The 12,263-nt window shown below is 47.3% G+C and overlaps 1 protein-coding gene across 3 annotated transcripts in view; it reads right to left on the bottom strand.

The window, feature by feature from the left end:
- Positions 1 to 9,118, bottom strand: part of SH3GL3 (SH3 domain containing GRB2 like 3, endophilin A3) — a 48,557-nt gene extending 39,439 nt beyond the window's left edge. Inside the window, exon 1 of one of the 3 annotated variants that reach the window (XM_028706578.2) lies at positions 8,902 to 9,118. In XM_028706578.2, the coding sequence (XP_028562411.1) occupies positions 8,902 to 8,946 (45 nt within the window). In that variant the 5' untranslated portion in view covers positions 8,947 to 9,118. The remainder of the gene's footprint in view (positions 1 to 8,901) is intronic. The other 2 variants (XM_028706580.2, XM_028706579.2) reach the window with 2 other exon arrangements.
- Between the last annotated feature and the right edge of the window lie 3,145 nt (positions 9,119 to 12,263).

The raw sequence follows: 12,263 nt of genomic DNA, 5'->3' as shown, positions 1-12,263 counted from the left end.
ACTAATTAAATCTATCATGTAAGACAGGCTGAGCCATTATTATTTTGGAAAGCAGCTATTTCCACAGGCGACACGTTCACAGGCACTGTTGACAACTCTCTAGACATGCTGCAGCATAAATGTTTTGCAGCCGTTTTCACTGCTGTTGTTTTTTGGCAAGAGTTGCATTCATTCGCCTCAATTCAGTAAAGGAGGTTCGCACATGGGAGGAATTTTTGCTGCAAGGAGTGTGTCTTGGTGGAACTAGGTCGAGAAACACATCTCTGTACTGGGATACGTGTTTAAAGATAAGGTATCTAACTGCCGCCCCCTGTCCAGAAGAACATGGGGAGCTCCAAACAAAGTGGGGTGCACGTGCTGGGCCTGTCATCAATGATCCAGGTGACCCCACTTTGCATGAACCGAGTTCTTGAGTCAGCAGGGAGAGTCTATCCATGCTTGCCTGAATGCTGTTAAACTCTCTTTGCAGATCTCTATGCCATGTTTTTGCACCATTGTGGCCCCAGGCAACAGTGGGTGAGTGATTTTTTTGGTGCGGGCTGTAGTCATAGACATGCTATGTGATCTGATGGTGAATTTGGGGTGACTCTGAGGCAGAATGCAGGAAAGCAGCAGCCTCCTCTACAGCTTTCCCTCCTCCGTGATGCGGGATCTGATTTTTGCCCCTGCACTCGGGCCAGTCTGCTCCAGGGACCACACATTCGCTCAATAACACGCACAGACATTTCCCCTTACTTTTTAGGAGAAAAAAATGTGAGTGTTATGGAGAGAAAAATACGGTACATGTTCAGAGTGGTGTTGGCTGCCCTCTGAGTGAATGAACCACTGGATATTCATGGGTGGAAGTTGGCAGGCTGGTCAGTGGAGATGCCTGGATGATGCTGTTGAATGAGGGCCATTCCCCTCACCGTATCTGTGTTTGCCTTTCATGGATGTCAGAAGTTGATGTGGCTTTCCTCAAAAGCACCCATGAAAGCAATGAAGGCGACAACAGAGCTTAAGCAAACCATCTTCTGCTTCTAAATCAATGAATTTCTAAATACATCTAAGTAACGTTCGTATTAATACAATACAAACATCAGCCTGACCAAACTGCGGGAGGCGGTGGAAGACAGGAGTGCCTGGCGTGCTCTGGTCCATGGGGTCACGAAGAGTCGGACACGACTAAACGACTAAACACAACGTTCGTGACATTCCCCTTTCCAGTACCGAGATAGGAGGCTGTGCAGATGCATCCCTAGCAGTTGCCGCTGACTATTTTTTTTTTAAAAAAATTATTTATTAATTTTTCAACAGTTTAAACACAACACTACAGAAAACAAAACAAAAAAACAATACAACAATACAATATAATACAATACAAAAAAAACTACAAAACACTAACACAAACAACTAACAAAACAAAACAAAAACCATTTAAAACACAATCCAATTTCAATATCTTATCTTTCATTCACTTATTTCCACGACCTCCTCACACCTCTCTTTTTGTATTCCACTTCTATTAATTGTTTCAGCAATTCCTTTCCATCTTCCTCTGTTTTCTATCCTATAATTATCTTAACACATTCTAACCTTATGCAGTTGCCGCTGACTACAAACTTCCTGTGATGTCAAAAACGCACATGGTGGCTGAGGGGAAAGAGGCAGTTACCAGTGTGAGGAGGGTGGAAGAAGGAAGAAGCCCCAGTAGAAGGTTCAGGGGAAGTTGGGGTAGGCAAGGCTAGCTGGAGATGCAGAAGTTGAATATGGGTTGACTCCATTTTGTCTACTTGCGTTGCCAACGTTTTGTTCTCTCAAGGCTCCTGTACCTGTCTCACCTAGATCGCTTTGCAAAGCCCCAACCCCAGCCCGCCTGACCTTCTCCAGGGGCCCAGAGAACTGCAGGGAAGTTTCTGCAGCTGCATTAGACTTAGTGAATCCTCCTTTCCAAGACAAGCCAGTTTATGGAGGGTGTGGGGACCCTGAGTTGCAGAATAGGTGGATAGAGAAGGTGAGGGAATCGGCAATGCCCCTTGCGAGTTGGAAATCTAACAACATCCAGAGAGCACCAGATTGGGAAAGGCTGCTTTAAGCAAACAGAACTCGCAGTTGATCAGGAAGGACCTGATCTTACCTCTGAAATGTTTTCTTTTCTTCTATTACGAAAGCCTTAACAAACACAAACTGAAAGCCAGCCTGTGACAGGAAACAAGTAACACCCTCACAGTGTTAAGGGTGTTATAACGATGCAAGATTGATCAAAAGGGAAACTTCATGTAGCATTTTAAAAGTATGTTGCATTTTTATCTTGTGAACTGCCCTGAAATAATAATAATAATAATAATAATAATAATAATAATAATAATAATAATAATTTTTTATACCCCACCCATCTGGCTGGGTTTCCCCAGCCACTCTGGACGGCTCCCAACAGAACATTAAAAACACGATAAAAGATCAAACATTAAAAACTCCCCTAAACAAGGCTGCCTTCAGATGTCTTCTAAAAGTCAGGTAGTTGTTTATTTCCTTTACATCTGATGGGAGGGCGTTCCATAGGGCGGGTGCCACTACTAAGAAGGCCCTCTGCCTGGTTCCCTGAAACCTCACTTCTCGCAGGGAGGGAACCGCCAGAAGGCCCTCGGCGCTGGACCTCAGTGTCTAGTCTGAAGGATGAGGATGGAGATGCTCTTTCAGGTATACTGGGCCAAGGTCGTTCAGGGCTTTAAAAGTCAGCACCAACACTTTGAATTGTGCTTGGAAACGTACTGGGAGCCAATGCAGGTCTCTGAGGACCGGTGTTATACGGTCTTGGTGGCCGCTCCCAGCCACCAGTCTAGCTGCTGCATTCTGGATGAATTGCAGTTTCCGAGTCACCTTCAAAGGTAGCCCCACTGTTAGATGGGGATTGCCAGCCAGTCAGATAGGGACCTGGGGAGAAAGAGACCTGTGCTGAAAGGGATTGTAGGGGTTAGCTAGGGAGGGCATCCTGGTTTGATTTCCTGAGGGGAAAATAAAAACCCTAGAAGACGCTGGAGAAGTGTTGCTGGTGTAGTAACAGTAACAGCCATTCTAGGTAGGAAGCATCTAGCCCAAGTCTAGGTTTTAGTAAGAGAGCTGAGGTTTTAAAGTTTTAAAGTTTTCTGTTAGGAGCATCTGCCTGAAAGTAAGTATTGTGCCTTGCGTGAGTAACCATCAAGCTTAAAACTTTCCTTAGGGCTCAATCACAATCACAATTCCTTAGGGCTGCCACCTTTCTCCTGGGAAAACCTGCCATTTACTGCTGAATGGGAACAATCATCAATCAGTTTTGCCTGGGGAAAGTGGTAGGACAAATGAAAAACCACTCAGACCTGTCTACTAGAAAGCATGGGACCCGAGCTTTCTATGCGCAAGACAAGCAGAAGTGTGGACAAGCCCTGAATGTAATTAAATTAAATGTCAAATTCCCCCCTGCCCAGCACTCAAAAAAGTGGCTCTGCATTACAGTGGTGCCTCGCAAGACGAAAATAATCCATTCCGCGAGTCTCTTCGTCTAGCGGTTTTTTCATCTTGCGAAGCAACCCTATTAACGGCTTAGCGGATTAGCGCTATTAGCGATTTAGCGGCTTAGTGGCTATTAAAGGCTTAGCGGCTTAGCGGCTAAAAGGCTATTAGTGGCTTAGCGGCTTAGAAAAAGGGGGAGGAAAGCGGGAAAAAATTGCATGACTCGCAAGACGTTTTCATCTTGCGAAGCAAGCCCATAGGGAAAATCGTCTTGCGAAGCAACTCAAAAACGGAAAACCCTTTCGTCTAGCGGGTTTTTCGTCTTGCGAGGCATTCGTCTTGCGGGGCACCACTGTAGTTTTAAGCTTCTGAGTGGGGAATAAGTGGGCAAAGGTATCCTTCACATAAGCAAAACACTTGGTTGCCGTGTAATAAAAAGCGCTGCAGCAAACAATTCAAGCAGACCTCTCTCTAGTGGCTCCTGAATGATCAAAAACCAGAAAACCGGAAGTGATTGTTCCAGTTTTCAAACGCTCTTTGGGACCCGAACGTCCGACGTGACTTCCACAGCTTCCGATTGGCTGCAGGAAGGTCCTGCAGCCAATAAGAAGCCATGCCTTGGTTCCCAAATGTTTTGGAAGTCGAATGTTCAAGTTCCAAGGTATGTCTGTAATTGACTCAGTGTAGCTGAGTCCTCTATCCCAGTCTCCACGCATCAGCACTGGTGACCACACGCTTGAGGTGGTAGATGATTCTGTTGACTTGGACTCCACCATAACCAGCTCCATCAAAGCTGAGCTGGTCAAGCATATTGGCAAGGCAGCTACGGCAATGGCTCGCCCCTCCAGAAGGGTATGGGAAAATAACATCAAATACCAAGATGAAGATCTACCAGGCTTGAGTGTTGAGCATGGTGGTTTATGGAAGTGAGTTGTGGGCAACTTATACCAACCAGGAGTTATACTTCAACACCTTCCATGTGCACTGTATCAGGAAGATTTTGGGCATCAGAGCCAGTGTGGTGTAGTGGTTAAGAGAGGTAGACTCGTAATCTGGGGAACCAGGTTCGCGTCTCCACTCCTCCACATGCAGCTGCTGGGTGACCTTGGGCCAGTCACACTTCTCTGAAGTCTCTCAGCCCCACTCACCTCACAGAGTGTTTCTTGTGGGGGGAGGAAGGGAAAGGAGAATGTTAGCCGCTTTGAGACTCCTTAGGGTAGTGATAAAGCGGGATATCAAATCCAAACTCCTCTTCTTCATCATCAACTGGCAAGACAGAGTGTTAAACCAATGTGTGCTCTCTCAAGCCCAGATTCCCAGCATATTTACACTTCTGCCTCAACAACGTCTACGCTGGCTTGGTCATGCCCACAGAATGGAAGATGACAGGATCCCCAAGGACATGCTGTATGGGGATTTGGTTTCCGGCACCAGGTCCATTGGCAGATCAACACAGCATTACGAAGATGTCTGCAAACATGACACGAAGGCTGGCAACCTCAGTCCCGCTCCCCATGCGGAAATCCCTTACAGATGACCACCGCGCCTGGATCAGTCAGGTTGTGTATCCACAGCAGTGACCAAAGGAGGAATGAAGAAATGCCATGGTACACTTGCATTGGCACAACTGGACGGATGCCTTCCCCTTCAATTATATGTGATCGAATCCCACCAGAAAACAGTGAAACACAAAGGTTTAAGAGAACAAAGGGAGCTCAGACAAGTCTGAGCAGCCTGCTAATAGAGCCCAGGAAAAAAAAACTTATCACCAAAGTCATTTGAAACCATTTTACAGGCATCTCTGCCCACACATGCCTATGTTAGTCATTTATTTGCAGTACATTCTCAACCAGAAGGGGAAGGAATGCCACTATACCAACATGGAAAGAGTTGCAAGCCAGTTCGTCTTGTTTTCACACACTATAGTCCAGAATGGTGGACTAAGATGGGGAAGACTAAGGTTCAAGTTGCCACTCAGCCAGGAAACTAGTAGACTTTAGTTAAAAGCCGCCTCAGGATTGGATTTGGATTTATAAATAGGATAACGAGCAATATTTATCTCTAATCCATATCTCAAAATTCTCCCATTGGTACTATTTGCTGAAATCTAACCACACCAAGGGACGCGGGTGGCGCTGTGGGTTAAACCACAGAGCCTAGGACTTGCTGATCAGAAGGTTGGCGGTTCGAATCCCCGTGACGGAGTGAGCTCCCGCTGCTCGGTCCCTGCTCCTGCCCACCTAGCAGTTCAAAGGCACGTCAAAGTGCAAGTAGATAAATAGGGACCGCTCCAGTGGGAAGGTAAACGGCGTTTCCGTGCGCTGCTCTGGTTCGCCAGAAGCGGCTGAGTCATGCTGGCCACATGACCCGGAAGCTGTACGCCGGCTCCCTCGGCCAGTAAAGCGAGATGAGTGCCGCAACCCCAGAGTCGGTCACGACTAGACCTAATGGTCAGGGGTCCTTGTACCTTTAACCACACCAAAGCTCAATTCTTGCAGTCATTTACCCTTGCCTCCCTGAGAACTGCATTTACAGCTCCCCGTTTTGAAACAATGTCCACATTATTAAGTGGAAGATACGGAAAAGTTCCAAGACATTTAAGACTTTGTATTTGTGGGGTAGGTGAGGTAGAAGATCTCCCCCATTATATACTCCATTGGCAGCTCTATCAAAACCCCAGAAAGAGATTTTTGGAGCAGATGTTGGCTACAGGGGCAGAACTCTGACGTGAAAATATATTATCTGATTGCGATCCGCTTGTCACAAACAAAACAGCCCTATTTGCTAACGCCGCTAAAAGTATTCACGCTAGCTATATAAAAGACAAAGCCATCAACTGTGCAGGCAATTCATTAATTTGACTTATTGTAAGTGGATGCATATCTCTGGGTTTCTTTTAGCAGGCTTTAATTGACTTGTGGGATATGTAATCGAATTTGTAATGGCCTTTAGTCAAACACAATAAATGATTGGATTGGAAATAGTTGACTTTGGGCCAGTCAACTATTTCTTGGCCTAAACTATCACATAATTGGAGAGAACTGGCATGGGGTGGGGGAGAAGAATCAGGTATGTGCCCTTGAGATCCTTGGAAGAAAGGTGGAATATATATCTAATTAATAAACTGTTGGCAAGTTAGAGGTCTGTTTTAGAAGCCCAAGTTTGAAAGGCACTCTCACACTTTGAGCATTTGTGGCCAAATGGTCACATTGACACGCAGAAGGTTCAATTCCTGGCATCTCCAGGTAGGACTAGGAAAAAGTACCTGCATGAGACCCTGAAGAGCTCCTGACAGTCAGTGCAGACATCACTGAGTTAAATAGACCAATGCTCTGACTCTGTATAAGGCAGTTTCCAACACCAAGATGGACTGGGTCATTTCAAATCGCTTTAAAGCTTCGCAGCACAACAAACCACCAGCTAAGCATGCTGCAAAGAATTAATAAGAAGATACCTTTCTCTTTGGCAATGGAAGAAAAGGAAACCAGCCTTGGAGGAAAGAAGGGGCGACTTATTCGTGAAGGGCTAGGGGCTAAATAGAAGAGAGGAAGAGATACAACCAAACATCTGTAAAGAAGAAGATAATAGCATCCTAGCAGATGGAAAAAAGGTAATAGGCAGATAAAAGTCTGTAGAGGATTATGAAGTCCATTCACTAACGTACAACAAGGGTTGTTGTTGATTAGTCATGTCCGACTCTTTGTGACCCCATGGACCAGAGCATGCCAGGCACTCCTGTCTTCCACTGCCTCCCGCAGTTTGGTCAAACTCATGCTGGTAGCTTCGAGAACACTGTCCAACCACCTCGTCCTCTGTCATCCCCTTCTCCGTGTGCCCTCAATCTTTCGCAACATCAGGGTCTTTTCCAGGGAGTCTTCTCTTCTCATGAGGTGGCCAGAGTATTGGAGCTTCAGCTTCAGGATCTGTCCTTCCAGTGAGCACTCAGGGCTGATTTCCTTCAGAATGGATAGGTTTGATCTTCTTGCAGTCCGTGGGACTCTCAAGAGTCTCCTCCAGCACCATAATTCAAAAGCATCAATTCTTCGGCGATCAGCCTTCTTTATGGTCCAGCTCTCACTTCCATACATCACTACTGGGAAAACCATAGCTTTAACTATACTGTAGGAAACCTTTTTTAGTCCACCTCTTGCACCCTTAAGCAAGCCAAAGATACCAGGATTGAAAGCCCACATTTGTTCCAGTCAACCATAAATGCTCAAGGAGGATGTGAGGCAGGGCTGGTGAGTCATGTGAGGGTCCTGAGGGCCACATAGAGAGGCCAGGACAGCTCAAGGCTGCCCATCTCTGACGTCCAGGATTGAGGGAGGCTGAGAGAGGCAAACAGGACTTCTCTTTCAGAAAAATACAAATCCACAGCAAATCTAAACCAAAAAAACACAATATCCCCTCCAAAGCACGAAGCACTGGAAAACACACATCACAGAACCTCCTACAAACCAACCAGCATGTTGATCTAGAGATCTACCAACCAACATCATTAGCATATAATGGGCACTCAGCCCAATCATCCAAGATGGTCTGTTTAATTCCCATGTGTTAGACTAAGCAGGACTATGGAGCGAGGGGTGGACAACACAGAAACATGGGCTTAATGGCATACAAATACAGCACCTAGCACAAGAGCAAGTGAGGCCTGGAAATACAGAATCAGAAATCATAACCACCCCACCAATGCTATTATGGCAGGAAGGATGGAAGGGAAGAATTAAACAGATATAGGTTGCTTACTCAAGAGCGAGTTCTATCATACAATAACAGAGCTTAATTCAGAGTAAGCGCGATCACCTCCAGAGTAGGGGGAAAGTTGAATTCCCTAAGAGGGGTTACCCAAGAGGTAAACTGGATATAGCAAAGGAGTTGCTACGCCTGGGAGAGCAGGAAAAGGATTGCCCAAAGCGATATCTGGACTTCCTTTCTTCACCTCTCCCCACATTTTCTCTCTCTCTGTGCATACAATGATGTGTTCCCTAAATACGTACAAACATCGCAAGCTTGGCATTTGCAAAATATGCATCTGGGTACAGGGGTCCATGGGGTACTGGTGACTGGCTACAACTCTTTTCTGAGCAAACACAAATTCTCTTCCACATAATGTGCAAAATGCACCCAGGAAAATCTGATAGGGAAATCCAACGGGCAGCACATCCCCCGAGATCCTCAGGTGGAGCAATTCACTGGGGAAACGCCGAGCACCTACTCTGCATATCAAAGGTCCCGGGTTCAACCGCAGCCAACATCTCCAGGTCGGATTGGCCGCTGCCAGTCAGTGTAGGCAATACGGAGCTATAGATAAGACCCGACATAAAAGAGCAGGTGATAAAAAGTGCTTTGCAATTCCTCCGAGCTTGGCACGGGGGTTGCAAGGTTTCCACAAAACAAACCATCTTCCTCGGCGCCTAAAGCTTCTCTTACCTGACTGGCTTTGTGGAACTGCTTCTTCAGGCCCGCCACCGACATGATCCCTCCGCTCCGGGCGCAGCAAGAGCTGCACGCGGAGGAGTCTCCAGTCAAGGGAAAGCAGAGGCGTTTCCAGGGCCGATGCCCCGGCCGAGCAGCTGGCAAGAGCTTTCCTCCTCGGGCTGCTCTGCCAAGGCAGCCGCCCGCTCCGTCGCCACCCGGGAGAGCGCGCAGGGCAGGACCAGAGCATTCCAAACACGCTGCACGCCCGCCCATTGGCCAGCGGCGGCGACTATTCAAATGAGACGGAAGGCAGCTCGCCCGGCTATTGGTCGGTTCTCTGGAACCTAAGCAAAAAAACCCGAGAGAACTTGGCGGGGACGCCCACGCTCCGTTATCGCTTAGAGACGGCGAGGGAAGATGGAGCTCCGCGTGCGGGAGGCGCCACGTCGGAAGCGAGAGACGCGGGTGTGCGAGAGGGCCGGGCGAGGAAGGCGAGGCGGAGGGCGCCTTTGCCGCTCGGGCGGCGGAGGGGGCCTCCCGATGCTTTCTAGGGGCTTAAGAAATAAGGCTGTTCGGGGTCAAGGAGGCAGCTGGATTTTTATTTTTATTTCTAAAATTTGCAAATCAGCAGCAACTGCAAAGTAAACTCAGGGCCGTTTCACACGTAACGCGGCAGCAGCAAGCCCGGGTTTGCTGGCACGTGTTCCCAGCAGCTGCGCCTGCCTGTTTGGAGACCGCGCTAGGGCGGTGCGAGGGTTTCTCACCAGCTGTTTATCACGTGTTCAGGGCGGCGCAAGAACTGGGCTTCTGCAGCCGCTTAACTCTGGCCTTTATCCTGCAAAGACCACATGCGACCTTCTGCCGGGAGCGGTCGAGGGTGGTTCCGTGCAGTTACTCACTTCGCTTACTTAGTTTGTCTAATGGATTTCTATCTCACCTTCTAATTCATGGTCTAAAGCAGCTCATATATGTATTTTAAAAAAGCACACGGCAATATTAAGAGACTATGACACAGGAAAAGCCATGAGCAACAACAAATAGGGACAAAATGAGAAGCAATGAAAATCAATTATGATATGTAAGAAATTATATAATGTCTGACATATAGTGTTGGTATATGGTGCTGGAGGAGACTCTTGAGAGTCCCATGGACTGCAAGAAGATCAAACCTATCCATTCTGAAGGAAATCAGCCCTGAGTGCTCACTGGAAGGACAGATCCTGAAGCTGAGGGTCCAATACTTTGGCCACCTCAGGAGAAGAGAAGACTCCCTGGAAAAGACCCTGATGTTGGGAAAGATGGAGGGCACAAGGAGAAGGGGACGACAGAGGACGAGATGGTTGGACAGTGTTCTCGAAGCTACCAGCATGAGTTTGACCAAGCTGCAGGAGGCAGTGGAAGACAGGAGGGCCTGGCGTGCTCTGGTCCATGGGGTCACGAAGAGTCGGAAACGTCTAAACAACAACAACAGATAGTGTTAATGCAAACTGCAGTCACACTCCTGTACGCTCACTGCGTTTCCAGTAGTGGGTTTTTAATCCATGTTCACATGACAATGTGTATGTATACAGTCCTTTATTATAAGGGTATGTTCGCCTTTCCAGCCCCATCCCCCTTTTTACATCAGCAGGACTTCATTCATTTTTATTCCTGTTCACACCAGAGGGTGTTGACAGGGTGAGGATGCCTTTGCCCCATTGCAAAGGTGTTCACACCTTGGTCACAGACAAGGTAGGAATGGCTTAAGGCTCCAATCAGTGTGAAGGTGGTGTGAGAGACAACAAGTCAAACAGTAATATTTTGTAGCAGAGAACAGCATCCATGTGCATTTTTTATAATGAGTGAACATGGATTTAAAAACTAGACATGCAACATCTAGATTGGAGTCCTTAAACTATTCCTAATTTGTCTCTAGCTAAAGTGTGAATTCGAGCCATTTTAGGCTTACCTTACTAAAAGATCCCAGGATGGTTAAGTCCAGTCAAAGGGGACTATGGGGTTGTGGCGCTCATCTTGCTTCAGGCTGAGGGAGCCGGTGTTTGTCCACAGACAGCTTTCCAGGTCATGTGCCCAGCATGACTAAACCGCAATGGAACACCGTGACGGAAGCCAGAACTCATGGAAACACCATTTACCTTCCCACCACAATGGTACCTATTTATCTACTTACATTGGTGTGCTTTCAAACTGCTAGGTTGGCAGGAACTGGGACAGAGCAACGGGAGCTCACTCTGTTGCACAGATTCGATCCGCCGACCTTCCAATCGGCAAGCCCAAGAGGCTCAGTGGGTTAGAATCAGAAGGTTGGCTGTTCGGTCTTAAAAGCGAGATGAGCGCCGCAACCCCATAGTTGACTTTGATTGGACTTAACCATTCAGGGGCCCTTTACAAGGGGGTCCTTTACCTTTTACCTTTACTAGCCATTTTATGTTGTGAACCGCAGTGAGCAGGGGTGCCAACTTGAACAAAATATGGAGGGGGGGCAGGTAAGCTGCTCTTCACATCATTGATCACATGACATGGTGCAGGCACACCATTTGAATGCCCATCAGCTTTGGGGGAGCTTGGCCCCCTCAAATATTTTATTGGGGGAAGCTGAGGACACTTCCACTCCTAGCAATTTAATTGCGCATACTTCTAAATAAGAGTGCGTACTTTTACAATCCAATCCTAAATGATGACTAAGCAGCAGAATTAAGACTCCTAGTGACCTTTTGATGATGCAAAAGAGAATTTTCTTAGAGTTCTAATTCCCTCTTCTCTCCATCTGCTCTAGGTACAGGTGCCTGGTCCTCTTTTCAACTGTCCACCCTGGTAACCTGCCATGCAGCATTGTTGTTGTTGTTTAATCGTTTAGTTGTGTCCGACTCTTCGTGACCCCATGGACCAGAGCACGCCAGGCACTCCTGTCTTCCACTGCCTCCCGCAGTTTGGTCAAACTCATATTGGTAGCTTCGAGAACACTGTCCAACCATCTCGTCCTCTGTCGTCCCCTTCTCCTTGTGCCCTCAATCTTTCCCAAGATCAGGGAACCGGCAAGCCACTCCAGTATCCCTGCCAAGAAAACGCCATGGACAAAAACAACAGGCCATGCAGTCTAGCTGGCCAGTAATCAGCAAGGCTGCAAATGTCAAGCTGTTTTGATAAGTGAGGACAGTGGTGCTCTGGCCCCATCTAGTGACTGAACTGCAAAGCTTGCAAATCTGCTGAGTATCTCAAATATTGCCCCTATGATTTATTGTAGCCCCCCACCTCCCAAACCACTCTCTACCTTCAGGGAACACTTTCCACAGCGACCCATCTGCCCAAGTCATGAGAACCTTTGCACCTCCTCTGTTTGTTCAGCTTTTGAAAACTTCACGACTAGTAAGTCC

The sequence above is a fragment of the Podarcis muralis genome, chromosome 14 (genome assembly GCF_964188315.1).
Source record: "Podarcis muralis chromosome 14, rPodMur119.hap1.1, whole genome shotgun sequence".
NCBI lineage: Eukaryota > Metazoa > Chordata > Lepidosauria > Squamata > Lacertidae > Podarcis > Podarcis muralis.
This window is presented reverse-complemented; position numbering and strand designations above follow the sequence as displayed.